Here is a 26,422-nt window from a genome sequence, read left to right as displayed (position 1 = left end):
TACAATAAATATTTTGCATTTGTTTTTGAAAATATTCAAAAACACGTTAAATTGTTCACGCGTTTCCGAATGTTTTTGGACTAATGCTACGGACGCAAACGCAACATCGCAAATGAATTATTTTGAAATATTCCATTTGCGATGCTCTCAATTACTATAAAAGAATGCATATGAAAGTTATCTAGCTGAATTTAAAAATCAATTGCTATTTTAATTTTTAACTTACGGTCGATTCACAGTAAACTAACGACATAGATCAATACATACGCAATGCCAAGTACGTTTTATTTTTAAGCCGAATGACCTGGCAACTAGTCATTTGGATGTCTGTTTTATAACAGATAGAGGATCGGGTCCTCATAACAGATTCTCTCAGTAGAATATATCGCAACCTCAAATTGAACACATTATAAATCGTTGATGTTGGATTATAGCATCGTTTGCACTGAACTCCCGACACTTCAGGTAAACGTTTAATCCAATTTGCAATGGCCACGACATAGCCTGACGCTATGTCGTGGCGTTGCAATTATAATTGTTCACTTGAGTTGCAGAAATTATGTTTCTGCATACCTATCTGCAACTGTTGGCCTATATCGGAATACAAGATTCTGGCATTTGCTGTAGTTTTAGGTTGATCCGATATAGTCTCTGTAAATTTGTTATGAACCTTCTTGCTCCTCATATAGCCATGAGTATTTAAACTAACATCTATCACCGCAATTTTACTATTGATATTACCACTGCAGTCTGGTATGTTAATAAGAATTGCTGCTGAACTTGTAACCAGGAGCTCCAAGAACTTACTCCAAGACTTACTCCACCCCAAAGAGACCATACGAATCTTCTCGTTTGGACGCTGAGTTAAAGTTAGCTGGTGAATTCGGTCTTAAGAACAAGAGAGAAATCTACAGAATTTCTTTCCAACTGTCCAAGATCAGAAGAGCCGCCAGAGACTTGCTTACCAGGGACGAAAAAGACCCAAAGAGACTATTCGAAGGTAATGCCTTAATCAGAAGACTAGTGAGAGTTGGCGTTTTGTCCGAAGACAAAAAGAAGTTAGATTACGTTTTAGCTTTAAAGATTGAAGATTTCTTAGAGAGAAGACTGCAAACTCAAGTATACAAACTAGGTCTGGCCAAATCTGTCCACCACGCCAGAGTTCTAATCACTCAAAGACACATTGCTGTCGGTAAGCAAATCGTGAACATCCCATCTTTCATGGTCAGATTAGACTCTGAAAAGAACATTGACTTTGCTGCTACTTCTCCATTCGGTGGTGCCAGACCAGGTAGAGTTGCCAGAAAGAGAGCCGGCAACGCTGCCGCCTCGGAAGAAGCTGCGGCTGCAGAAGAAGACGAAGAATAGATAGTATCGCATATAAAATAGCCACATAGATTGTAGTAATAGAAAATAATTAACGTTTGATCCGCATCGTGCATAGCTAAGTAGGTTGTGTCGCCGTTAGCGTCACAAACGGCGACACGCCATCAGCACGTGACTGTATTTTTGCGACGGCTTTAGACGTGACTGCTGTGCACCCATACATTCCAGCACTTGGGTGGCCAAGGTGTCCGAAAGCGGAAAACTGTTCACTTTTTCCCGATTTCCAGCGTCTTCCGCAGAATTTGGTGTTGCGCCACCGTCTCGAATGGATGCGTGGACTGTGAATCGGGCGTGGGGGGTTGCGAGACCTGCGCGGCGAATGTGTGTTGGCCGGGCGCAGGTTCGTGCAGGGAGCGCTCTGGGATTGTGCCGCACACACAAACGGCCGCAGCGGAGCGCAGTGCCCTTCTGCGCAGCTAGCTGCGTTGCTGCCACGGGGAGAATCTTCCCCAGCGGAAAAGCGCAGCGACGCGGCTTGGCGGCACGTGCGGAGGTTGCAGAGCGGGACGACACATCGCTTGGAAACGCCGGCGAGGCGCGCAGGATGCGCCTTGGTGCTCGTCCTGCGCTGAATACCAGACCGTTGGCAGAAGCCTCTGCCCCCCGCGGGCGCGTCACTACTGGGCCTTGGACATGCAGCGCTGCGGATAGTGTCACATCTGCGCGTCGCCCGCGCCCGTTCACTGCCACAGCAGCATATTTTTTGCAGTGCATGTTTGTCTGAGCGCGACAGCCCTCTGCTGACGAACCGCCGCACCAACTGTGCCCGAAATCCCGAAATCTTCAGAATCGCCGCGAACCGCCATTTTCAACCGTTGCAGCGGCCAGATGCGTTCCAAGCGTGAGCATTGGTAATGGTATTGGGCATTAGGTAGCTTCAGTGATGGGTGAAACTTCAATTGAGACTGGTCAAGGCGATGGGTTGATGCAACTTGATATATAAAGACCGGTCAATTGTGCAGATGCAGATGCAGATGCATGTGCCATTGGCTTGGTTGTGTTAAGAAGGGCAAACACAGGCACTACTAGCAAAAATGGGTAAATCGTATGCATAATAACTGTACAATTTTTAAAGTCGATGGAATTGTGATGATGGGGAATGTTCCCAGGTCTGTCAGCAGATCAGGGATCAGGGCCGGAGTATAATCTGCATTGTTATCTTTTGGATGGCATTGGTTTGCTTTAGTGCATGGAACCACAACACTATGACTTTTTGCCCTGACCGATGTTCTCGTCTTTTACTAACATAATTTATATCATCAACTGTTTTCTTCATCCTCTTATGCGAGGTGTGTTGCAACATCATGGTGTGCACTATTTCTATCCAGTCACGGTTACAGATCTCGTACTCGTTACATGTTCCAACGTGACTTCAGGAAGCACGGTGCTATCGCATTGTCTACTTACCTGAAGGTCTACAAGGTTGGCGACATTGTCGACATTAAGGCCAATGGTTCCATCCAAAAGGGTATGCCACACAAGTTCTACCAAGGTAAGACTGGTGTCGTCTACAACGTTACCAAGTCCTCTGTCGGCGTCATCGTCAACAAGATGGTTGGCAACAGATACATCGAAAAGAGATTGAGCTTGAGAGTCGAACATGTCAAACACTCCAAGTGTAGACAAGAGTTCTTGGACAGAGTTAAGAGTAACGCTGCCAAGAAGGCTGAAGCTAAGGCTAACGGCGTTGCTGTCCAATTGAAGAGACAACCAGCCAAGCCAAGAGAGGCTCGTGTCGTTTCCACCGAGGGTAACGTCCCACAAACTTTAGCTCCTGTTCCATACGAAACCTTCATCTAATCGAATCACATCATCGTTTTTGGATGGGTTTATTTTACATTTTTTCTATGGATTTAGGGGTTACAATTGAATAATTTGTGTTTTACCGATTATATATATATTAATTCTAGACGTATTTAGTTCTATGCAACATGTATAGTCACATATAATAATTGAAACGTTAATTTTGACTTTGTGAGTTTTCAATCTGATGAGCTGTGCCTAACTCGAATAACCAACTGAAACAATCGATAGTTAAACAAGTGCTCAGCAAACATGCAAACCAACAGGTTAGCGATCGCTCTGTTCTCAATCTCATATACACTTCTCTTTTCCGATATAATCTATCTTCCTGTATAATACAACTTCCTTTTATAGTTTCTTTTGGTGTATTTTTTCATTTTGAATATTTCATCGACATCATCGGGAACTAAATATCAAAAAGTGTCCATTCGAATGAATATATGAACTACAGCATCGTATGCATTGGTATTTGTTTGACGGTATGTTGGCATATTATCACGCATTCACAATAACTGCTTTCGTATGTTCTATGGAACCCCATTGAATAGAAACATTAACGGTCCCAGGCTCATTGAAAGCGAAACGTAATCATTAATAGAGTTCGACTTTCACCATGCCAAAGAAGTCTATTGAAGAATGGGGAAAAGACGCCATTGAATCTGCCCCATATTTGGCAAGTGACGAAAAGGGTTCTAATTATAGAGACGCCTCCAATCCATCATTGATTTCAGAGCAGGAGTTACAGAAACAACCGAATGTGAAACCTTGGGTACATTTTTTTGCGGGTGGTGTTGGTGGTATGGCAGGTGCCATAGTTACATGTCCATTTGATTTAGTTAAGACACGTCTACAGAGTGATGTATTTAAAAAATCATATAAATCACGAGTTGGGGGGTCAGTTCTGAGGTCAAACTTCAAAATTGTTAATTTTACAACTGAATCCATGATGCACTTTAGAGAAACTTTTGGAATTATCGGGAATATTTATAGACAGGAAGGGTTTAAAAGTTTATTTAAAGGTCTTGGACCTAATTTAGTTGGTGTCATTCCTGCAAGAAGCATCAATTTCTTTACCTACGGTACAACAAAAGATATTTATTCTCGTGCATTTAACAACAATCAAGAAGCTCCATGGATTCATTTAATGGCGGCAGCAACTGCTGGTTGGGCAACCTCCACGGCAACAAACCCAATATGGTTGATAAAAACCCGTTTACAATTAGATAAAGCAGGAACGACAAGAAAATACAAAAATTCTTTAGATTGTCTAAAATCTGTCCTTCGTAACGAAGGTGTCATAGGGTTGTATAAGGGTTTAACAGCATCTTATCTTGGTTCCATTGAAGGTATCTTACAATGGATACTATATGAACAGTTAAAGTCAGTTATCAAAAGGAGATCAATTGATAAATTTGGCCATGCTGATGATAGAATGAAAACTCGATCTGATAAAATTAAAGAATGGTGTCAAAGATCCGGAGGTGCTGGTCTTGCAAAATTTGTAGCAAGTATCATAACGTATCCTCATGAAGTTGTAAGAACCCGTTTGAGACAAATGCCTACTGAAGGTCAAAAACCAAAATATACGGGTTTAATGCAGACCTTCAGAGTAATTATCAAAGAAGAAGGTTTGATTTCTATGTACAGTGGGCTAACCCCCCATTTAATGAGAACCGTTCCAAATAGTATAATTATGTTTGGAACGTGGGAGCTTGTTATAAAACTATTATCATAAGAACAATGAGTGAATGTAATGACCAAATCCTATTCTTGACATTAGTGAAAATGAATAGGTATTCTTCGTGCTTCTGAATATGCCATGTGTTATTCCTGTAAATATGCATTGTAGATGAAAGAATAAATATCTAAAATAATGATCTATTTTAACTTTATAAATTATAAACTTGTTTCTGGTGTAGTTGATTCTCTTTCAGGCAGCTTACCTTTGTAAAGATAATCCATAATTCCATTGATATCGAATGGTTGCTTTGGTTTAGCATATTTAGGTGTCGTGCTAGAATCGACACCAGGGCCGTTATATAGACGTTTAAAATCATATTTCTCGAACTCTTCCACTAAAGATGTTAACACCCATTTGGTGACTTCTTTATCATTTTTAAGAATTTCATTTATCTCTTCATCATTTTGTAATTCTGGATTCAAGCCTGACACTTCTTTAGCCATGGCAAGCCAATCGTCAACCTCAGGAATATTTTTCTTTCTCAGCAACGTTGTCAAAAGTGATTCATGTGAAGTGGTTGGAAATTTTGGCAGAGGATAGACGACGGTTGTGTCTAAAGTATCTTGAAAATGCTGTAATGTCGATGTCGCAGACATCAATTGTGAAAGTGTAACATTCAACTGAGACTGTAGTGTGTACCATTGTTGAGTACCTGGCTTTGCAAACTCGTCTCTTATTCGTTTCAATGAATGAAGCAACTGTGATAATCTCATTCTGATTGCATCCAATGCCTGGCCTGGGACCCCACTGTAATTGAGTTTTGTATTTTCCTGTATTGTGCCAGCAGACATGATATTATTATCCATTAACTTCCAGATATTGATATATACACTAGTTTTTTAGCTATGTTATACGAACTTTCAAATATATCAAACATTATCTATTTAATAAGTTCATCCTTATATATCATATCAAGTTTAGTTTTTTCAGTTACAATTGAAGGTTTCGCTAATGCTTATCATATTTAAAGCTGAAAAAATACAATTCATACTGTGTAAGGAAACCCAACATCTTTTAAAATACGTTAAACTATATGTTTGTTATCAATTGTAAATAGAATATGAGTTTTTATAAGGCTAGTTATAAAAAATGTATACATTGGTATATACATATATATATATACACATATATTTTGGGTAAAGCTTCACGCTTCTGTAGGAATATCAAAAAAGGTATGATTCTAAGTTGTGATCATCTTTAAACGTCTCATTGTTTAGTCTTTATTTAATGTTTTAGTTGATCTTATTTTAATTTTGCTAAAAGTTCTTCGACTTCAACGATGGATTGTTGTAAAATCTTGTCTTGGAATTTTGGATTTTCTAGTTCAGATTGGACCTTTGAGATGACAGATTCAGTGATTTGTTGTTGTTGTAACTTACGAATAGAAGCCTCGTACCTGACCCATGAGTCTAAGACAGATTTAGCTTCTTCAGCCAAACTGACTTTTTGTTTCAATTCAAAAGCCTTAGCTTCCAATTCGACGGTTTCCTTTGAGACATCGAATAAAACTTTTGTAGTGGCTGAGACGTTCTTCAAGTCTGAGACAGAGTCAATCCTTTCCTTAACTGCATCCACATGCTTGTTTCTTGATGCATTTAATATTTCCGAGACTTGTTTAATTCTGTCATTAGCATAGTCCTTGTATAGAGGGGCAATGAATTTACCAAAGATTATAGAAAAACCAAGGAAAGTACCCACTAAGATGGATTCCTCGTTAATAACGTATAATTCATTAGAAATCGCATACACAGCAGCTGCAGTCGAGGTAGCTAAGATACCAGTCTTAGATAATACACTGTTGCCTGGAATAGAGTCGATAATGGAGGCAGCTTTTTCCTTTGGCTCAGGAGTCTTTGATGACGTCGACATATGGCAGATAGTAGGAACATTCTGGAAAGCAATGCTTTTCATTGGTCTTGAAACCGACTTTAAAGTTAAAGCACGTAAACTCATGATGGGGGGGAAGTAATGGACTGAAATATTGTGGTTGTGCGCTGTTGTGATCGATGGGCAAAAGGACCAACAAACAGCTGAAACAATTAAAACAACTAAAACTAACCTCTATTCTTATATCAAAGGGGAAACCTTCCCATCAACAAATCCAGTCCCTCTCACAATATATCTCAAAAACATCAACGAGTTCAATTCTATCTTGGTCTATGGTCCTTAGATTCAGCTTTGGTGTGGTTGGCTTCCCTTGGCACTTTGAGCGCATCTGTGTTTTTTATGGCGGGTGTCCCATTCTGGTAGTGATTGGCTTGTGGTCAGGTGACCTCAAGGGCCGGGTGACAGACCCAGACCATGCTTGTGGATACCAAGTATGGTGCAGTCATGCTTGGCCTTGGGGCCGTCAATATACCATAGCCTCCTATCAACATCAGGGCAGAGTACTGTGTAGCTATAAGATGCAGGGAGCGGAGCTTACCAAACGTTCTTATTAGGCGGTGGGACCCGCCTCCCCTCCAGAGGCTTCGTAAAGGGAACTGATGGTTACTGACACTTCTCAAGAAATCGCATACTCTTGGTGCTTTGATGAAAAGAAATCTCATATGTATTCCAATGACAGAATGGTTCTTAGCTATATAACCGTATTCTATCTATATAACGTTACACCTGTTCTTCTACTAAATTATGCGCTGGTCTCCAGATCTGGACCGAATTGTCTCTAGCGACACTGCACATCAACCATGGGTCATGTCTGTTCCAAGATATGTCGTTGACACCAAGCATGTGTCCACCGTGTGTGAAAATCAGTTCCGAGTCAGTTACATCCCATAGCTTGACTAATCCGTCGTCTTGCCCAGCGGTGGCCAATATGGTATCCATGTTGGGGTTCCACTCGATCGTAGAGATAGAGGAACCATGCGGTATTGTCTTCACTATCTCATTAGACTTTCTGATATCCCATATATGTACATTACCTACAGTATCAGCAGATGCTACTATTAAATTGTTCGCGTAATTGAAGCGACATGCATTGATACCATCTTCATGAATTCCTGAAGATATCGTGGTATGTTCTCTGGATCCTCTTATATCATAGATTATTAATTTATTGCTTTCACCACAAGCTGCCAGCAGGGAATCATGCAATGGCATCCATGTTACATCATTGGCACCATTTGTATCCATCATTATTGAAACAGTAGGAGTGGTGATTGTTGTGTTGGCGTTCGAAAATTTCTTCAAGTCCCACGTTTTAATCTCACCATCTGAATATGAAGCTGCTAAAAGCCCTTCTCTTTGTACATTCCAGTCAATAGATAATGCTTCATTCGGATTACTATCAACTGACTGAACAGTATTCTCAGGTTCTGCAAATCTAGCTTGATACGATTGGAAAGAACTAGTTTGTCTTAACGTAGAACCGTACTTAGTTCTATTAAATATATAGACGGTACCATCCGAAGATGCACCTGCAATTATATCTTGATTTTGGGGCAAGTATCTGGCTCTATTACAGTCACCATTGGGGAATGTAATTGTTTGCTCAGTGTGTAAATTTTTTGGAGGTAATTTTAAATTATTATCTGGTTTAAATTCCATTTCATCCATATCAAAATTATTCAAGGAGGCCCATGGTACATGCTTCAATGTTGATATGCTCATAATGTTAATGGATTCTTGTTCAGGCATTAGGCCAGAGGTAAATGATGATAAAAGTATCCTATGCGAGTCATTCTTTGTATTTACATCTTGGAAAAATTGACATGATAGAGAAGGCCATTTCGTAGAATTAGTATTTAAGTAATCATATAACAATCTAGTGTTCTTTTTCCAATGCGTGTATCTTTCTTGCAAGTCTTGTGAAATAGCTGTTGCTTCGATATTGTTCACTGTCGTATCGTCTTGAATTTCAGGTTCCATAGTGTATTCTGCTGTCGAGATCTCGTTAAACCCAAGGAACACGTAAATTCTCACTGTCTATAAAGTTGTACACTGCTACGAATAGAGATCTCCACTAAAAGTCACCAACTACATATACTTCTAAAATATTAACTTCGATGTCTTTGACTTTATATGTTTAAATAACATATCGATAACGTTTATTTTACGCGTCCGGGCCATATACGATCCAATTTTTACTATGTCATGTTATATTAATAGTCAATGAAAGAAAGGTAAACCATGAACAGCTGTCGATTGTCTGTGAACCAATTGTATTAACAGAAAGCTATATTTGATTCAAATACGATAGTAAACTTTGTTAAAAACCAATTAACTTATCATTTTATTATAAATTAATAATCGTTATAAAAAAGAAATTACATAAACTTCATACTATTATCATACTACTGCAAAATATCTGAGATATCGTACAGTAGTGTAGTTATCATTTTTCAATTACTATGGAGAGTAATAAACATCTTGTATTATCAAGTAACTGCTGTAGGACTCTATTACATCCATTCCTTGAATTGGTTGATTAAACCGTTGGTAGATGGGTCGTGAGAACTGACTGGAGAAGCATCGACTAATTCATTACCGATAACCTTGGCTAAGACCTTACCTAATTCGACTCCCCATTGGTCAAAGGAGTTAATGTTCCAGATAGCACCTTCAGTGAAGGTTAAGAATTCGTAGTAAGCAATTAAAGAACCTAAAGTAGCTGGAGTAATCTTTTGAGCTAAGATAGAGGTAGTTGGTCTGTTACCGGAGAAGATCTTGTGTGGGACTAAACCACCCTTGGCACCTTCAGCTTCAACTTCAGCGGCATCCTTACCAACTAATAAAGCTTCAGCTTGAGCAAAGTAGTTGGAAGCTAACATCTTTTGGTGTAATTTGTTTTCAATTGGGTTATGAGATTGAGCAGCTAAAATGAAATCGGTAGGGATTAATTTAGTACCTTGGTGAACCAATTGGAAGAAAGAATGTTGTGCGTTAGTAGCTGGTTCACCGAATAAGATAGAACCAGTAGAGTAGTTAGCGAAAACATTACCTCTGGTGACAGACTTACCGTTGGATTCCATAGATAATTGTTGTAAGTAAGCTGGGAATCTGTGTAAGTATTGATCGTATGGAGCAACTAAATGGGTTTGAGCACCGTGGAAGTTGTTGTACCAAACAGATAATAAACCACCTAATAGAGGGATGTTTTCTTCTAATGGAGTTTCTTGGAAATGCTTGTCAACGGCCTCAGCACCCTTTAAGAAGGCATCGAAGTTGTCGTAACCGATGTATAAAGCAACGGATAAACCGATAGCAGACCAAACAGAGTAACGACCACCGACCCAGTTTTCAAAACCGAACATGTTCTTGGTGTCAATACCGAACTTGGCAACTTCAACTTCGTTTGTGGATAAAGCAGCGAAATGCTTAGCAATATGGGCTGGGTTGTTACCAGTCTTAGATAAGAACCAGTTCTTAGCAGAAGTAGCGTTAGTGATGGTTTCAGCAGTAGTGAAAGTCTTAGAGGCAATTAAGAATAAAGTAGTTTCAGCATTCAAGGTCTTTAAAGTTTCAGCAATGTGAGTACCATCGATGTTAGAGACGAAGTGGACGTCTAAAACACCAGAGTAGTGCTTCAAAGCTTCAGTGACCATAACTGGACCTAAATCAGAACCACCAATACCAATGTTGACAACGTCGGTGATCTTCTTGCCAGTGTAACCCTTCCAGGCACCAGATCTAACTTCTTCAGAGAATTCCTTCATGTGTTGTAGGACAGCGTCGACTTCTGGAGCAACATTCTTACCGTCAACGTACATTGGCTTGTTAGCTCTGTTTCTTAAAGCTGGATGGAAGACAGCACGGTCTTCGGTGGTGTTGATGTGTTCACCCTTGAACATTTCATCTCTTAAACCAGCGACATCGGCTTCCTTAGCTAATTCGATTAAAGTAGCTAAGACTTCGTCATTGACCAAATTCTTTGAGAAATCGAATAAGATTTTAGAGCCATCGTAGTTAGTGAAGGTCTTGGATAACTTGTTGAATCTTTGGGAGTCCTTGGCAAATTCATCCTTGACTTTGATGTTCTTACCATCAGCATCGTAGATTTGTTGTAACTTTTTCCAGGCTGGTAATTCAGTGGCTAATTTGAAGTTGGACATTTTTAAATGATTCTTTGTATGAAATGTAAAGATGGTTTTCTTAGTAATGGGAAATACTACAAATGCGAATTAAAGAGAGACTGTATAAAAACGAATTAGAAATAAACGCAAACGTATATATATATGAACTGCAAGGAACGAAACTATGCTAGTGATACAAAGTTTTTGATTGGGAAAAGTGGAAATAAACAAGCAATTATTGAGTTTTATTTATACACGAAGTAGAAATTGGCATGTCTTGAACGTCGTTGCAAAATAAGAGAAAACTATTTGTTGATACACTGTCTTGCATAAATGTGTTTGCAATACAATATGCGATTGTTTTACCAACATGTTTTCGTAACCGGTGTTCAAGGGTATATATCGATAGTAGAACCCCTATCCAAAGAAACAACTTGGACATCCTGGCCACTACTGCTGAGTGGGTTTCTCAAGTTTCTCAAGTTTCTCAAGTTTCTCATCGGGTGGCATAGATCGAACTCACCTTTAGATAAAGTTCGAGTTACTGCGATTGGGACCTCTTGGTGAGGTGAATTCGAAATGGACGATAATTAACGCATTGATATGTGATGGTGGTGTGTAGAGTAGCAGTGGCATCTGAAATACACCTGTATGTGCTTAAACAAGCGTGCTGGATCCAATTGAAGCCGTAAACAAAATGGCCTCGGAGGTGGTGGATTGTGTTGCGGTTGCCTGTCTGTCTGCGCCGGCGGGCGGGGACCCACTGGGCCCACCACAGTACCGTCGGCAGTGCTGCCTGGAGAGGCCGACAGCAGCGCCGCGTCGGAGGCAGCACCGCACAGCGCGCACGCAGACCTGTTGCACAATTAGTGGAAGCTGGACAGAGAGGGTCGGTGGGAGCGTGCTGGCGATGGGTGTTTGGTGGAACAGAAAGGAGACACAGCTGCTTATTGTGCCATGGTGCATCGCACAATTGGTCGTGAAACGTTTATCTGCATGTTGGTGATGTTAACGGTGCTGAGACCGGGCTCGCATTGTCTCTAGATTAAGGGATATAGGATCTATGGATCCTATAGTCTGTTCGTTCATGCTGCAGAATGCTTTAAAATGTGATTTGTGTATAACCCGCCCGATGGTGGCCGGGTGACTGGCTCGAAATGCTGGGCCGGGTGACCTCGGGCAGCAATTCCTAGAGTGGAGCCAATCTGCTCAACACTGGCGGTGGATGGATGGATGGTTAAAAAGGCTAGGTTCTTAGGTCTCTCATTATGTCGATCATGTCGTCGATGTATGTATTTTCTTCTGATAGCATCATCGAGTTCGAGTTATCGATCTGTACGTATGCCACGTCCGATTGCAGCCTATCAGCCTTCTCACTTTCATCTCCTTCGCCATCGGTTTTGTTCACTTCTTTATTCTTGTTCCTGGCATTATACAGTGCATCTTTTAGGTGCTTCTTAGGACTGAAACGGTGTTCCTTCTTCGTATTGCTGACATTGACACTCACCTCGTCGTTGGACTTACTAGTGGTCACTTTCAATCGTTCTTTTTCCTCGATTCTGGCGTTACGTTCCTTCATCAGTTGCAATAGCTTCATATGAGTGTCTTTGATCTTCTCCAATTGGATATTAGCGCCCGACGAGAACCCGTTGAACTGACCATCTTCATTGGCTAATTTCTTGACGTCGTCCAAGGCATCGATTTCACTCCAAAGTTTGTCTTGTTTGTCCACTGGGGGCTCAGCTACTAATCTGGGACCGGTGCCTGTCTTTCCAAGGATATCTTCAGCGTTGGGAAGTGTTCTCGCTACGCTAGTGGGATGATCACCTCTATCTTCTTCAAAGGGTTCTGTACCGTCCATCTCTTAGCACTCAGGACTGCTACAGTTTTCTTATCTTTTGTAGCGTCTGTTAATCTCACGTAAATATCTATCTTTAAATAGATCATATCTTTTACATTTTCAAGGTTTTTTTCACCCGCTTATCGATATTACTATGGGTATTGGCAATTATATAATGATTCTGTTAGTGCAATTCTATACATTACTAAATACAGTTAGATATATAAATCTCAATCCCTTAATGCACCTCCTGCAAACACAATGTTACTTCTAGTGAATTGGGTTTTGTAGATTGGAGTTTTCTTCGTGTAGAAACTTACCACCAGATCAGTGGTTGGAACGACCGAGTTGTTCTTACCGAATTCTTTCATATCTTGCGTAACCGAAGGAAGCTGTCTGCCCGAGTACCCAATGATAGGCTGGTTCAAACCAGACTCCGCTTCATTATTGAAACTGTTCTCATTGTTTTCAACCGTTAAATCCCAGATACGGACAGAATTATCAGAACCGCCGCTCACAAGAATGTTGCTCTCTTTGTTGTACGATAAGGAATTGACAGCGCTCTTACCATGTCCAATTAATTTCTTTAGACTCTTACCAGTACCAATATCCCATATATGTATGACACCATCTTCACTACCAGTGGCTAATCTTAGCCCGTCTGGTGCAACAGCAACTGATAGAATTGGAGCTGTATGTCCAATAAATAAACGTACAGATTCACCAGTGGTGATATCCCACATTCTACATGTTTTGTCACTAGAACCGGTGAATATATAACATCCGTTAGGATGGAAGGTAACACAATCCACGTCACTTATATGACCGGAGAAAATTCTTAATGGAAATATATGGTCACAAGACCATAACCTAGCTGTTTGATCGTGAGATGCAGTGGCAAAATAATGCCCTACTGGTGAGAATTGAACATCCCAGACAGGGTGATTGTGACCTTTATATGTGACTAATGTTGTGCGCGTATCCATCGACCATAATCGTATAGTTTTGTCCTCTGATGCGGAAACCAATAGTTTGTTATCCGGACTGAAACTTGTTGAGTAAATAGCACCGCTGTGTCCTACTAGTTTAACAGTAGTGATGGGAGTTTCTTGAGATCTAGTTTTCTCATTAATTTTATTATCTAATCCAGCTCTTAGAGCTGCTTGGGATTTGGATGGTTGTATTTTAGTAGCTTTACTTTCTAGCGTAGTACCGTCTAAAGACCAAACCTTAATATAACTGTCTTTAAAACCGGCTGCTGCTAATCTACAGTCATTACTGTAACTTAACGATAACATTTCGTTGTTTGTGTTTAGAAAAGTAAACATACATACACTTGGTAGTGCTGTCTTTAGATCATAAAGTGGAACATAGTCACGATATTCCTTAACTTTTTGTATTTCAATTTTTAAATCTAATGCATTCTTAGGAGGTAATGGTAGAACTTCGATTGAAGGAGACTGAATGTCAACTGATCTTGATGCAGATTTTTTCTCACTTATTTCACTTCCTATGTTCGATCCTTTATTCTTTTTACCAAAATAATCGACATATGATCGACTGAGTAGACCACGAAACTCTTCTAGTAAAGTAATGGGAGGTAATGGTTTATTATTTTCTGCAGTGTTTACAATATTCTGTTTTTCTTTTTCATCTAAGATTTTCAACTCCGTCTCTATCTCTTTGATAAATTCTTCATCTTGTGGTAATTTGCCTAATTTGACAGGTGTTGAATTTATTTCGTAGTTGATGTTTGATCTATCATTTTCTGAAATTAATTTGATACCATCTTGTAACCTTTCCTTAGATGTGACTGTTTCAACGATATTTAATTCCATATACTCATTCAAAATACTGATAATTAAAGAACCACCTATATTGACGTTATCATTCAGATAGAACAGTAATAGATTTACTGTCGTCTTTGTGAGAGTCACTCTGTATCTATTTGAGTGAAAGGCGTTTGCTATTTCATTTTCCTTTATGTGATCTTGTGAGTTAACACTAAACAGTCTATTTATCTCTGTGCTATGGAAAGCTCTAAAATCAGAAGAATACTTATCGAAGAATCCACGAGCATGAATTGGTGATTTTGACACTATTTTCAAGAAGATATAAATAAAGACTGGGTATAGTATTTGATCCAGATCCGATTTGTACATTTCCAACGATGAATCCACCCATTCTTTCAATAATCTATAGGCCCTGATGTAACTCTCTGGAGAAGTTTCTTGTTTTATCTGTTCATAAGATATGATATTACCATCTACATCTCTCTTCTTTGCCTGTTCCAATTTTTCTTTTTCTTTCTCTTTCTCCTTTTCTTTTCTCTTCTCTTCTTTAGCTTTCTCCACTGTTGGTTTACTTTTATTGTTGCCCAAACTCTCTTGCCTCAAGAGTGCTTCAGTTTGATGATAACCTTTTTTATTCAAATACTCCAACACGATTCTATTCAGATCAGAAGCCGAGAACTGACCTGCTTGCTTGCTTGGTGTACCAGATGGTGGATTAGTACTGGTCTGTTGTTTTTTACCTGTATTTGAACCTGCGGCATCTGTTGAAGTCGAGGTGGTACCTCTTGCTTCAGTCGCATCCTTTTTAGCGACTGTTTTCTGTTGTTTCAACGGTTTCTGCTGTTTCACCGGTTTGGACGGTTTCGGTAGCTTCTGTTGTTTAGCCTGTTTGGCACTAGTGTCTTCCGCAGGAACCGTAGCCTGATTGTCTGACATTTTTTGTTACGATTGCACTTTGTTCTTTGCGGATGCGTGCGTATATGTATGCAATCGAAAGGAAGATTCAATAGCAGTGTGAGTGCACCACAGAATCAAAGCTCAATTTAGTGTTGCCATTGAGCTTTGCATTACAGTTACTATTAACATATGTCATCATTTATAGATATTGTTTTCAGTGCACTTACAACATTTTTCATATTTTCGTTATCTCACAGTTCGCAGACCGGATCATCGTGTACGAAACAATTTTCTGCATGTGACAGTTGTGCAGAGAGCAATCTGAGCAGTACAATATCTATGCGAAGCAGACGAAGCTATGCAGTAGTGTTAGCACACCTGTCGATACCCCACGGCCGCGACTCCTTTCGACTGCCACCATTATGAACAGCAACTGTACATTCACTCTATTGCACAAACAAATCCATGCCACGCCCATGCGTGGAGCAGGCTGCCGAAAACAACCCACAAGTGTCAGCAATCCATCCGGTGACAGCGACGCAATAGTTTCGAAGCCACTGCCCACCCAGCGGTCTCACTTTGACGACGTGGTCATGTAGTGGAACCCTGTGACCGTCGCCGAGAGCCCCGGCCAAGTAGCCCCGAGAACAACTGGACAAGAAGTGTATCTCCGCGCCGGGAACGGCCGACACACAAAACACAGCGCATCCACACCGGCGTTAAGGGGCGGCCTGGATGGGTTCTCTCGGAGAAACAAGAGACGAAGTTCCGCCGTCGGGGTGACTACTCTCGATTTTAAAGTGCATCGCAAGAACTGGGATCCCACTATTTACCACACCGTGAATTTAAGGTTATGTGTGGGTTAGTGAGACCATGCTATAGAGTGGTTTAAGGTTACTTTGTATTGTATTCATTGGATGGTATAAAAGGAACCTGCATTTGATTGTGGAGTAGAGGGAATTAGGATTAAGATATATCGAAACCATCAGTTTCCAGATATGAAGCAATTTCATTCTTTGTCCTTCCCAAACCCCTAACGTAACATCCATCTTGAATATATATATATATATATATAGTAGTGTTGGCAATGGTAGTAGATGACTGTAACTAGCGTAACTAAAACAAACTTGAACTGTAGATGATTGTGTAGATGGTACGGTACTTAGATTACATCAATTATTTGCTCGAAGGTCGTGGCCACGATGCGTGTAGTAATCGTGGTAAGGGTCTCTTGGGCGCTATGAATGGTTTATTGCAAATTTTAGTGATGAATAGTTTTAATATTGTTCAACCTGTGTTGAACTATAGGATTATTGATTTGTTAATTGCTACAGATTCACAACACATTATGCAGGTCACGTTGGGGCAGAGCGTCATTACAAGATCAAACGTGCTTGGCCAATGTCCCGTTTTTTTGTCTGTCTATTTATTTTTAGTTTATGTTAAAGTTTTGGAAAGTAAAGGCATTACAGTAGATATTGACAATTTTGAGTTTTTCACTCTATTCAATGAATTGGATGATTCCATAGAATTAGAGACAATTGCCAATGAATTTGGAAACTTAAAGGTTAGACATGAGGATATTGTAATTCCCATCACTCATTATAGAGATCTTAAAAGGGTTGTTCCAAAGGAGCTGGTGGGTAAACTTTCCCCATGGTTACCATTCTTGAAACAAAAATCGTTGGTACTCTCTACAGCAATATCTGCGAATGCGAAAAATGACACACATTTCAAGCTTGATCGTTTTTCGATGCTTTTTGAAACGTTGGGTGTTGTGTTCATCGATGGCCTCATTATGTTAATGAATTCACAAGATTCATCAAATCGCTATTTGGCTTATTTTTTACAGCAGTTGGTCCCTAGTTTGGTTGAAAATGTAGTATTTAAAAGGGCAAGAGAAAACGATATTTATAGAAGAATAAAATATAGACAATCAAAATCAAAAAATGGAGCAATTGAAAATAATGTTATTAAGAATAATACAGATCAAAGAGCCATCGAATATATGCAATTGGAATCACAAGTAAATTTATTTAGTAAACATTTCAAATCGTTAAATGAAAAATTGTGCATCGAAGTAGAATCAGTGAAAAAAGAGGTAGACTCTACAAAGAAGAAATGTGAAACTATATTATCAACCCAAAGGGAGTTGATACAGTTAATTAAGGAGGAAGCAACTAATAGTGCTGCAAGCTCAAATAAACAAAACAATCTTTATTCGTTATTAGAAGGCATTGATATCAGAAATAAATCAGAGCAACCCTTAGGTGGCTCGGAGAGTGGAAATAATTCATTCCAAGGAAATACTATACTTCCATCCCTAGGTTACCAATTGTCGTTAACCTCCAGAGATAAACAAAGCCAAGATTCAGAAACGAATTATAGTGGCAGTGCTATGTCGGTCGCCAAAACATTATCTAGTATCAAATGTCAATCTAACAAACAATTTCCGGTATCAGAGAACCAACCTGTCCTTCTTCCAAATTTGCTCCCGACAGGGAAATACGCCACACCCCAAACATCTGAACAGTTGATGCCATTCTCACTATCACCCAAAACGTTTGAACTAAACACTCCAGATACAAATACAATCCTATTAAACTCAGATTTTGATTACAGACCAATGGTAAGAAACGATTCAAATACTTTTAATAATACACGAACTATGAGCATGACGGACACTCCCAAAATGAAATCTGCAGACGAACAATTTATTAAATTACCACCTCTAGGAAGACATGCTAAGGCATATTCCCCATATTCACCCAGCATCTTATCAACAAGTCATAATGAATCTAATCTTAGATAACAAGTAATTAGGACAATCATATCAGAATTGGCCATGAATAATATTACATAATCAATATTTGCATTTTAGAAACTGATTCGTACCTCTTGTTAATAAAAAAAACCATAATTCATGTATCTTAAATAGAATACTATAAGTACAATAATAATATACACGTTTACTTATATGTATATACACTGCATACATTTTATTAGTGTGCATTATCTGAGGCCTTATACTGTTCGGTATGTTTCAAGTTAAGGGTATAAAAAGATTAGTTTAAAAAATACCAAAGCTTTAATGATGATAGATGATTGAAGAACTATTGAAAAGAGTACACAAGCGGTTCTATTTTATTTGATGAAGTTGATCCATCTGCGAATATTGCAAGTTGTCAATTACAATTATAGCAGGAAATGTGGGAATTTAGTAGAATAAATTCATTTATCTTTTCATACTACAAAAATAATCAAACAAAATTAATTTTACACACATGTACTGCCCTTGTATTGAGTTATATATTAGTCCCAACATTCAAGTCGTGCTTAGAATATATTCTTATAAACAAAAAATTGGACAACAATCAGGAATCAAAACGAGAGGATAAGTATACCACAGGATTAATTAATTCAAGTACATATTGTTTTATCAATTCTTCCTTACAAGCACTATCCTCACTGCCAAAATTTACTATTTATTTAAATGAAACATTAAAGATCACATATGGGTTTATACAGAACAACCATCTATCTTCCAATATTGAGAGAAGTAAGATCTCACCTTTAGACGATTATGGATCACTGAGACAAATTATTCCTTTGCACATAGCTGTCTCTGAATTTTTATTCGATTTACAAAAAATAGTAACTAAACCTACAAGTACATCTGTGAGACAATTGATTAAAGTGTTGGAGGTATCTGTACATCTCAAGTTCAATAATGGTCAGCAAGATGCCCACGAGATAACTCAAATTCTTTTAGAAACTTTGAAGAACGAAAATAAGGTATTAGATCAAACTTTCAAGAAAAGTGGTGAATCTCAGATGGTAGTGCCTGAATTTCCATTCCTTGGCTGCCAAACTGATTCGTTAATATGCCTAACCTGTAATAGAACATCAAATGTAAGAGAGCACGAATTCATCATTCTAACTCTCCATCTTCCTCGGATACAATCAGATACACTACTAAATACGATCAACAAGAACCAAGTTGAAGAGATCACTGATTATGCGTGTTTGGTTTGTCAAATAAATTCAATTCTAGCTAATGAAGAATATTTAAAGAGGAACAACAACGGTAAAACAATAAATGCCGAAGAATCAAGATATATTGATACATTAAGACAACTGGTACCAAAAATTTGTATCAATGAAGAGTTACCAGACGATGTAATATACTACATTAAGTCATATAATAAAAATGGTTTAAATGTCTGTCAAAAAATTAGGTCAAAGATCATCAAGAAGACAGTAATTACAAAAGCACCCCTAGCTTTAATTCTTCACCTCTCAAGATCTTCTTACAATGGAATGATTTCTGTTAGAAATTCTTGCAACATTGCCTACGACAGCAAGCTAGAGCTTCAGAGCCAATCGATTACCGATAACATCTGCAGTGATATAGTTAATAATAAGTATAGTTTACAGGCAATGGTTAAACATACGGGCACACATATGGAAGGACACTACCAATGTTATAGAAAGAAACCCAATTTAGTAAAAAGAATTTCCTATGAACAAAATGGCAATGACATTATTAAGAAATACGATATCATAAACAGAACACCTGTAATACAATTGAAGTTAGATGTAGACAACAACATGCAACAGCGTACAATCGGAGTTCTTGAATCCAAAACCAAAAAGCTGAACTCCATAAAGAGTAAACCATATTGGAAAATATCAGATACTGACATTTCTGAAGTTACAGAGAACCAAGTTATCAACGAGTCCAAGTACGTCTACATGTTATACTACGATCTTGCTTCTTGAGCCCCAATTCACTACTTAACGATTATATTCACACATGTATTTATACAAATATTCAGATAGAAACAAGAAACATACCCAATCTTTCATTATCTTTATTATGTTAGTTTAATCCAATGAAGTAAACAAATATAAAGCCTGTATTAAAACATTCTTGACATATTTCACAATCATCATTCAACATTCTCTGTTTGAAGAAGCTTCAGTTATAATGAAGTAACCAGTGAAAAAAAAACAATGCATCTCATAGCAAACTATCAGCAGATTTATCGAATATGGGGCAGTGGGTCAACCTTTGCTATGTGAGTAACTTACCCATTCACAATGTATTGTTTGATACTTCTTACTTATGCTGTCAATTATGCATGCAATATCTCGAGAAGGCCATGTTTCTTTTTCTTTTCGAAAGTAGAAAAACTTAAAACAAAAGAAAAAGTAAAACAAGATAATCTGATAAAACTGCAAATAGATGATTTGTTATTTAATACTAGACACATTGTGTGAATGTGGTTTTAAGTCTTAGGTTAAAAGAGAAGAATCTTATTACAAAGACATCAGTTATACATACGTTGGTGTTTCTATAGTTGTAATTCTTTTTACTTCCATTTCCTTTGTTTGGTTAGTTGCTCCAGGAGAAAGTAACGAATCTGGAGAAAGAAATCGATTGATTTTCAAATAAAACATTTGAAGGCTTTATTAGAAGGTATTACGATCGTTAAAATATTATAAAATACTGACTTGAGTTGAATTGTATTAGGAAATGTTAAAGGGTTTTAAATTGTCAAAGAGAGACAGTCAAGGGAAAGGGCGTATAACGTCTGCTGATATATCTGGACCAACTCGTGATACATCTGAGTTGCTGAAACATTCAAGAACTATGTCTGTTGATAAGAAGAGGGTGTCCTCTTCTCGTGGCCGTCATTCTTCAAACATATCTTCTCCAGAGAGGGTTATTAGAGCATTGTATAATTATAGAGCCCAGTCGTCTGAAGAGTTGTCATTTTTAGAGGGCGAGTTTTTTTACGTCGAAGAGGAAGAGGATGAATGGTACAAAGCTTCGAATCCAAATTCAAGTAAGGTGGGAATGGTTCCGAAAAGCTATTTTGAAATAATCAATAAGACAAGACCTCCTTCAGTAGGTGTACATAGTAATGGTGGGATATCACGACAGCAATCAAATGAAATCTCAACACAGCCCTCATCTCTTTATGGTATTGTGTTGTATGATTTTCAAGCTGAAAAAGCTGACGAATTAACTGCATACGTAGGGGAAAACCTTTTTATTTGTGCACATCATAACTATGAATGGTTCATTGCCAAACCAATTGGTAGACTTGGAGGGCCAGGTTTAGTCCCTATTGACTTTGTCAGTATCATAGATATATCTACTGGTTTTGCTACTGGTAACAAAATTAAAGATGACATCATAGCAGCAAATTTACCCACTGTAAAGGAATGGAAAAGTAATGTTACCAAATATAAAAATAGTAATATTGCTTTAGGCTCAGTAGATCACAATCAACAAAGTAATTTTGGAGGTGTTGGCAATATTGATGAAGAATACATAGAGTCACCAATATTTGATTCTGAGGTTGTTAAAAAAGCATCAGTAGTATCATATTTGTTAGAGGATGATAAATATTGGTTCACCTTGATTTGTGAGTTATCTAATGGTAAAAGTAGAAAGCTGAAAAGATATTATCAAGACTTTTATGATTTACAAGTAAAATTACTTGACACTTTTCCATCAGAATCTGGTAAGTTGAGGAATAGCTCAGGACAGTGGACGAAACGTATACTGCCATATATTCCTGGTCCAGTACCACAAGTCACCGAATCAATCACAAATAAAAGAAAAGATGATTTAAATATATATGTCTCGGAACTAGTGCATTTACCTGACTACATTTCTCGTTGTGATTATGTCAAATACCTATTTGCAATCAAAAATAATGGATACGATGAAGAATTTCTAAACACTGTTACTGATTCCTTTAGTAACCAAAACACGGAAACTTTAATGGCACAACAATTACCTTCGAAAAATGAACTCAATTTACAAGGGGATAACACTTTAACAGGTGAAGATTTGCAACTATACGAAAAGATGGGTGAATTATCTCTTGATGGGAGCAAACAGAAGTCAAGACCACCAAGTTCGTTACCGCCTCAATTGAAACCAACAAAGATAAAATTTTATTATAATGATGATATATTTGCCCTGATGTTAAAACCTGATACTATGTTAAGTGAACTACGTAGTAACATTTCTACAAGAATTGATGGTATTAATTTCAAATTGGAAATAAACCTATCGAATGGAGAAACTGAACTGATTAACTCTGACTCTCAAGTTTCTTATATTATTCAAAACAAATTAAAGATAAATGTAATAGATAATTAAACTGGAAAGTTATAAGAGTTACTTGTAAGATTAAATATAATTTAGACATATAATAAATGTAATGATAAATAAATGGGACATTTTTAATTATACAATCAAAATTATATTACTGTTTTTTTCAAATGTTATTAATTTGAAAGATCAAGTATTATATAATTTAGTGTGTGCGATGTTATTAGTATGTATCATCATGCTATATAATGATTAGGCAGTATATATACTAAAGTTGCATATTAACATCCATATCTATATCCATTTCATCATCTATATTCATATCCTCATCGTCTATATCCACATCCTCATCATCATCATCATGCATATCATAAGCGTTAAAATCATTATGTCGGCTTATATACCATTTAAGCCAATTTTCATATATAAGTGTTTTGTAATCTCTCCATACTACTACTTGCAAGCTATGATTAATTAACTCATTTCGAAATTTCTGTAGTATCATATCATTATAACTGTTTATATCATTTGCATCTTTTCCTATCTTCAATATCGAGGAATGTGTTTTGAGAATGTTAACGTTAGAATTAGATATCGATGGAGCTTTACTTTTGTTTGTATTACTAATATTCAAATTAGAGAAATCTTCTAATAACCTCTGTTTCTTATAGTTTTCCATCCCAATAACATCGGGACTATGAGGTCTCTTTATCTTGAAGCCTGACTTTAACATTTAATCACAAAACAGTTGTTCAAATCTAACAATTATAATGTCTTTATCGTCGTACCTTTGTGGAAACTCAGCTGTTGATTCACTTCTCATTTCAAGATAGTACATCTGTACTACTGCAAGATAAATGCTTCAAATACTGTCCTATTCTGAACTAGTTGGTTATATTTACATGAATGTATCGAATGATACAGTTGACTATTTTTCAGTGGTATGTTCGCCTAAGTGATTACAATTGAACAGACGTTAAAGATGAATAACCTCAGAAGTAAATATTAATATCTTTATTATATGCAAGACCTACTTTCAAGAGATCCATCTACATGCACAGGCAATTGATATACCTGATAAAGACACTTACAAAGATTGATGTCCATACCATTCTTGTTTGAGAACCCTACGTTAGGAACACACGCACACATATATATATATAAGTGTACACAATTCGAAGCAATTCCAAACGTTATTTGAATATATTCGTAACTATTTAGGAAACATATTCTATGTAGACTTTATAATCTGTTCTAAACAAAGCCCTCATTCTTACTGTTACTTCCTTCTCATTTAGATTTATGTCGGTCTTTGAACTACAAACTGTTTCTTCGTCAAGGAGTTAATTATGAATTGAAATGTACTTTTCTTACTGGTAAAGCAGAGTGTAGCCGATTATACGAAAATATCGAAACTCGAAATAGGGTGATCAGATGGGTTAAGTTAATGACTACTATTCTTGGATATTTATTTGTTGTAAAACAGAGGTCCTAAGTTTAGTTTTAGTAAGATATTTTATTGGATTGATATAGTTGGTCGATTTAACTTTTCTCTGAAGTATTTCGGTGATAACAAATAGCTTATTTTGCAAGATTCATTCCTTATACATTTATATTCATACCCATTCACATATATATATATATAAGAGATCAATTTGAAACACATATAATTGTATGTGCGTGTGTGTCTGTGTACGGTGAACTTTGAACATATAGAAGACTCATAGTGATATAGCCACGGAAAACATAAGTATATTTATGCAATTGACCATGAAGGACGCTCAAGTGGAGTCATTCAAACCTAAGGTTGAATCAGCATTAAAGGATGAATCGGTAAACGGTGATAATTCAACTAAATCATTAGAAAATACTACAACCAGTACAAGTAAAGTTAACGTGTTTCATACTCCTCCAATATCAAACTCAAAATTCGATTTACTGAAGTCTGTGAATACCTCTTATAAAACTTCAGATCAAATCTCACAAGTTTCAGTTAAATCATCAGCAACTACAAACTCTATCGGCGCTACTTCGACTACCTCATCATCCACTATGTCATCATCAACAACTGCTAATACTTCGAATAGCAATATGCATGTGGGAAACGAATCATTGATCAACGAAGAAGATGTCGAAAAAGAAGTTAATGTCTTGAAAGAATTGCCTCCTGAGCTAATGAAAATATTGGATTTATTTATTGTGGATTTGAAGCAACCTAAATATGCAAAACCATTAACAATTTTACAATTGTCATCAGTCTTTCAAAATTTTTACACTTCATTTGATAAGAATTGCTTCCAATATCTGCAAAACATTCAGTTGCAGAATAATAGTTCAAATTCAAATGTATCAACGTACATGAACGCCAGAGAAACATTAAGCAGTGGTTTAAGTGGGTTGTTTGCAAGAAGCAGGAGTAGTAGTGTTAATAGTAATGTCCCTATAAGAGGTAGGAGGTCATCTTCCCTCTTCAGCTCAGATTCAACAACAAACGTCACTCAAATGTTATCTCCAGAAGAAATAAATAAACAGTTGAAGAATAATGAACTAAATAACTTGAAAATTGAAAAGTACATGGAATTTTGTGAAAAGGATATTTTCAAGAAAATTATTGATGTAGGAACTTCTGCAATCAAACCTAATGAAATGTTGAAATCAACCTCAATTAATGAAACTGACGAGTTGCCAACAAAAAAAAATAATACTGAAAAGAACACAGAACTATTTAAGCTTTCTCAACTTTTCAAAAATAGTCCAGAATATGAAAAATACAGCAATTTACTTCATAAAAAAATAAAATGCCTGAATAAGTTAAATGCAGATAATACAATTGACCTTAAAAAGTTTCTTGAAGTCCCATCTAACTTTCAAGAAGAAGATTTTATAGTTGCAGAGAAGATATTTAATGAGCTTATTTACAACAGTATTGCACCATGCGAGAAACTTGGCTTACTAGTAAAATTGCATCGTTCCATGACTTCATCAACCGAACCTACGTCAAATGACGAGTATTTATCGTTGTTAATTTATTATGTTATACGAGCAAACCCAAAGAACATATTTTTGAATACCCAATTTATTAAATTATTCAGATATAAGAAGAAATTAGTTGAAAATGAACTTTTCGTGCTTACAAATATCGAAGCTACCTTAACTTTCATTGATAGTATTAAAACTACAGACTTTTCAAAAGAAACTCAAGAAATACTGAAACGTGAAACTCAAGAAATCTTGGATATTAGTATCGGAAAAGTTGTGAAATTACCATCCTTACATCATTCACTGTCAAGTTCTAATCTAGATCAGATTGTCGAATTACCTTTATCAGATAATATCAATAGGTCTGCATCATATGATGGGATAAAAACTGTGCTAGATGCCTCCGTTAAAAACATTTTAGGCAGAATTAAACCTTATGCATATGGTAAGCCAATTTCAAGGAGTCCATCTTTAACATCATTAGATAATACAGCAACTGTTAAATTCTCAGGAAAGGAAAACGAACAATTCCCAACTGGAATTGATGAAACATTAATTGGTGATAATTCTACCCCTGAAGTTGAAAAGTTATCATTAAAAACACCAACTATTAATAACTGGAAGAAATACAGAGATTTGAATTTCGAAGATTTAAAAGTGAATGAACTCAAGGAAATCTTTGAGGTATATAAAACTTTCGCCAATAAAAATTCACCAGAAATATAATAATATTTAAAAGATCTATAAAGTTGAAAGTATAGTATTTTCCAATAATTTCTGATTTCATATATAACGAGATGATATGCATTCTAATTTTGATGTGTATTTATATAATAA

General features: G+C 37.2%; 15 protein-coding genes across 15 annotated transcripts; 7 read left to right on the top strand and 8 right to left on the bottom strand.

Annotated features, from left to right (window-relative positions):
• Positions 1–270: 270 nt before the first annotated feature.
• Positions 271–1,368, top strand: RPS9B (40S ribosomal protein uS4; the record flags this gene model as incomplete). The annotated part of the gene is made up of 2 exons (XM_003687917.1): positions 271–277; positions 791–1,368. The coding sequence occupies 2 exons, from the start codon at positions 271–273 to the stop codon at positions 1,366–1,368; spliced, it is 585 nt and encodes a 194-aa protein (XP_003687965.1).
• Positions 1,369–1,470: 102 nt separating this feature from the next.
• On the bottom strand, positions 1,471–2,100 carry TPHA0L01770 (uncharacterized protein; the record flags this gene model as incomplete). Its single annotated transcript, XM_003687916.1, has 1 exon — positions 1,471–2,100. One exon carries the CDS (start codon positions 2,098–2,100, stop codon positions 1,471–1,473), a length of 630 nt encoding a protein of 209 aa, XP_003687964.1.
• Positions 2,101–2,420: 320 nt separating this feature from the next.
• Positions 2,421–3,186, top strand: RPL21A (60S ribosomal protein eL21; the record flags this gene model as incomplete). Its single annotated transcript, XM_003687915.1, has 2 exons — positions 2,421–2,431; positions 2,715–3,186. The coding sequence occupies 2 exons, from the start codon at positions 2,421–2,423 to the stop codon at positions 3,184–3,186; spliced, it is 483 nt and encodes a 160-aa protein (XP_003687963.1).
• A 616-nt stretch (positions 3,187–3,802) lies between these two features.
• RIM2 (Rim2p) lies at positions 3,803–4,924 on the top strand (the record flags this gene model as incomplete). Its single annotated transcript, XM_003687914.1, has 1 exon — positions 3,803–4,924. One exon carries the CDS (start codon positions 3,803–3,805, stop codon positions 4,922–4,924), a length of 1,122 nt encoding a protein of 373 aa, XP_003687962.1.
• Positions 4,925–5,085: 161 nt separating this feature from the next.
• On the bottom strand, positions 5,086–5,736 carry MED8 (RNA polymerase II mediator complex subunit MED8; the record flags this gene model as incomplete). Its single annotated transcript, XM_003687913.1, has 1 exon — positions 5,086–5,736. The coding sequence occupies one exon, from the start codon at positions 5,734–5,736 to the stop codon at positions 5,086–5,088; it is 651 nt and encodes a 216-aa protein (XP_003687961.1).
• Positions 5,737–6,172: 436 nt separating this feature from the next.
• ATP4 (F1F0 ATP synthase subunit 4) lies at positions 6,173–6,883 on the bottom strand (the record flags this gene model as incomplete). The annotated part of the gene is made up of 1 exon (XM_003687912.1): positions 6,173–6,883. The coding sequence occupies one exon, from the start codon at positions 6,881–6,883 to the stop codon at positions 6,173–6,175; it is 711 nt and encodes a 236-aa protein (XP_003687960.1).
• Positions 6,884–7,537: 654 nt separating this feature from the next.
• MSI1 (Msi1p) lies at positions 7,538–8,797 on the bottom strand (the record flags this gene model as incomplete). The annotated part of the gene is made up of 1 exon (XM_003687911.1): positions 7,538–8,797. One exon carries the CDS (start codon positions 8,795–8,797, stop codon positions 7,538–7,540), a length of 1,260 nt encoding a protein of 419 aa, XP_003687959.1.
• A 533-nt stretch (positions 8,798–9,330) lies between these two features.
• PGI1 (glucose-6-phosphate isomerase) lies at positions 9,331–10,980 on the bottom strand (the record flags this gene model as incomplete). Its single annotated transcript, XM_003687910.1, has 1 exon — positions 9,331–10,980. One exon carries the CDS (start codon positions 10,978–10,980, stop codon positions 9,331–9,333), a length of 1,650 nt encoding a protein of 549 aa, XP_003687958.1.
• Positions 10,981–12,187: 1,207 nt separating this feature from the next.
• TPHA0L01700 (DUF5315 domain-containing protein) lies at positions 12,188–12,802 on the bottom strand (the record flags this gene model as incomplete). The annotated part of the gene is made up of 1 exon (XM_003687909.1): positions 12,188–12,802. One exon carries the CDS (start codon positions 12,800–12,802, stop codon positions 12,188–12,190), a length of 615 nt encoding a protein of 204 aa, XP_003687957.1.
• A 209-nt stretch (positions 12,803–13,011) lies between these two features.
• On the bottom strand, positions 13,012–15,510 carry TAF5 (chromatin modification protein; the record flags this gene model as incomplete). The annotated part of the gene is made up of 1 exon (XM_003687908.1): positions 13,012–15,510. One exon carries the CDS (start codon positions 15,508–15,510, stop codon positions 13,012–13,014), a length of 2,499 nt encoding a protein of 832 aa, XP_003687956.1.
• Positions 15,511–16,621: 1,111 nt separating this feature from the next.
• Positions 16,622–18,283, top strand: TPHA0L01680 (uncharacterized protein; the record flags this gene model as incomplete). Its single annotated transcript, XM_003687907.1, has 1 exon — positions 16,622–18,283. The coding sequence occupies one exon, from the start codon at positions 16,622–16,624 to the stop codon at positions 18,281–18,283; it is 1,662 nt and encodes a 553-aa protein (XP_003687955.1).
• Positions 18,284–18,678: 395 nt separating this feature from the next.
• On the top strand, positions 18,679–20,253 carry UBP16 (putative ubiquitin-specific protease UBP16; the record flags this gene model as incomplete). Its single annotated transcript, XM_003687906.1, has 1 exon — positions 18,679–20,253. The coding sequence occupies one exon, from the start codon at positions 18,679–18,681 to the stop codon at positions 20,251–20,253; it is 1,575 nt and encodes a 524-aa protein (XP_003687954.1).
• Positions 20,254–21,010: 757 nt separating this feature from the next.
• Positions 21,011–22,654, top strand: TPHA0L01660 (uncharacterized protein; the record flags this gene model as incomplete). The annotated part of the gene is made up of 1 exon (XM_003687905.1): positions 21,011–22,654. One exon carries the CDS (start codon positions 21,011–21,013, stop codon positions 22,652–22,654), a length of 1,644 nt encoding a protein of 547 aa, XP_003687953.1.
• Positions 22,655–22,874: 220 nt separating this feature from the next.
• On the bottom strand, positions 22,875–23,339 carry TPHA0L01650 (uncharacterized protein; the record flags this gene model as incomplete). Its single annotated transcript, XM_003687904.1, has 1 exon — positions 22,875–23,339. The coding sequence occupies one exon, from the start codon at positions 23,337–23,339 to the stop codon at positions 22,875–22,877; it is 465 nt and encodes a 154-aa protein (XP_003687952.1).
• Positions 23,340–24,364: 1,025 nt separating this feature from the next.
• Positions 24,365–26,311, top strand: MUK1 (guanine nucleotide exchange factor MUK1; the record flags this gene model as incomplete). Its single annotated transcript, XM_003687903.1, has 1 exon — positions 24,365–26,311. The coding sequence occupies one exon, from the start codon at positions 24,365–24,367 to the stop codon at positions 26,309–26,311; it is 1,947 nt and encodes a 648-aa protein (XP_003687951.1).
• Positions 26,312–26,422: the final 111 nt, after the last annotated feature.

Source organism: Tetrapisispora phaffii, chromosome 12 (genome assembly GCF_000236905.1).
Source record: "Tetrapisispora phaffii CBS 4417 chromosome 12, complete genome".
Taxonomy (NCBI): Eukaryota; Fungi; Ascomycota; class Saccharomycetes; order Saccharomycetales; family Saccharomycetaceae; genus Tetrapisispora; species Tetrapisispora phaffii.
This window is presented reverse-complemented; position numbering and strand designations above follow the sequence as displayed.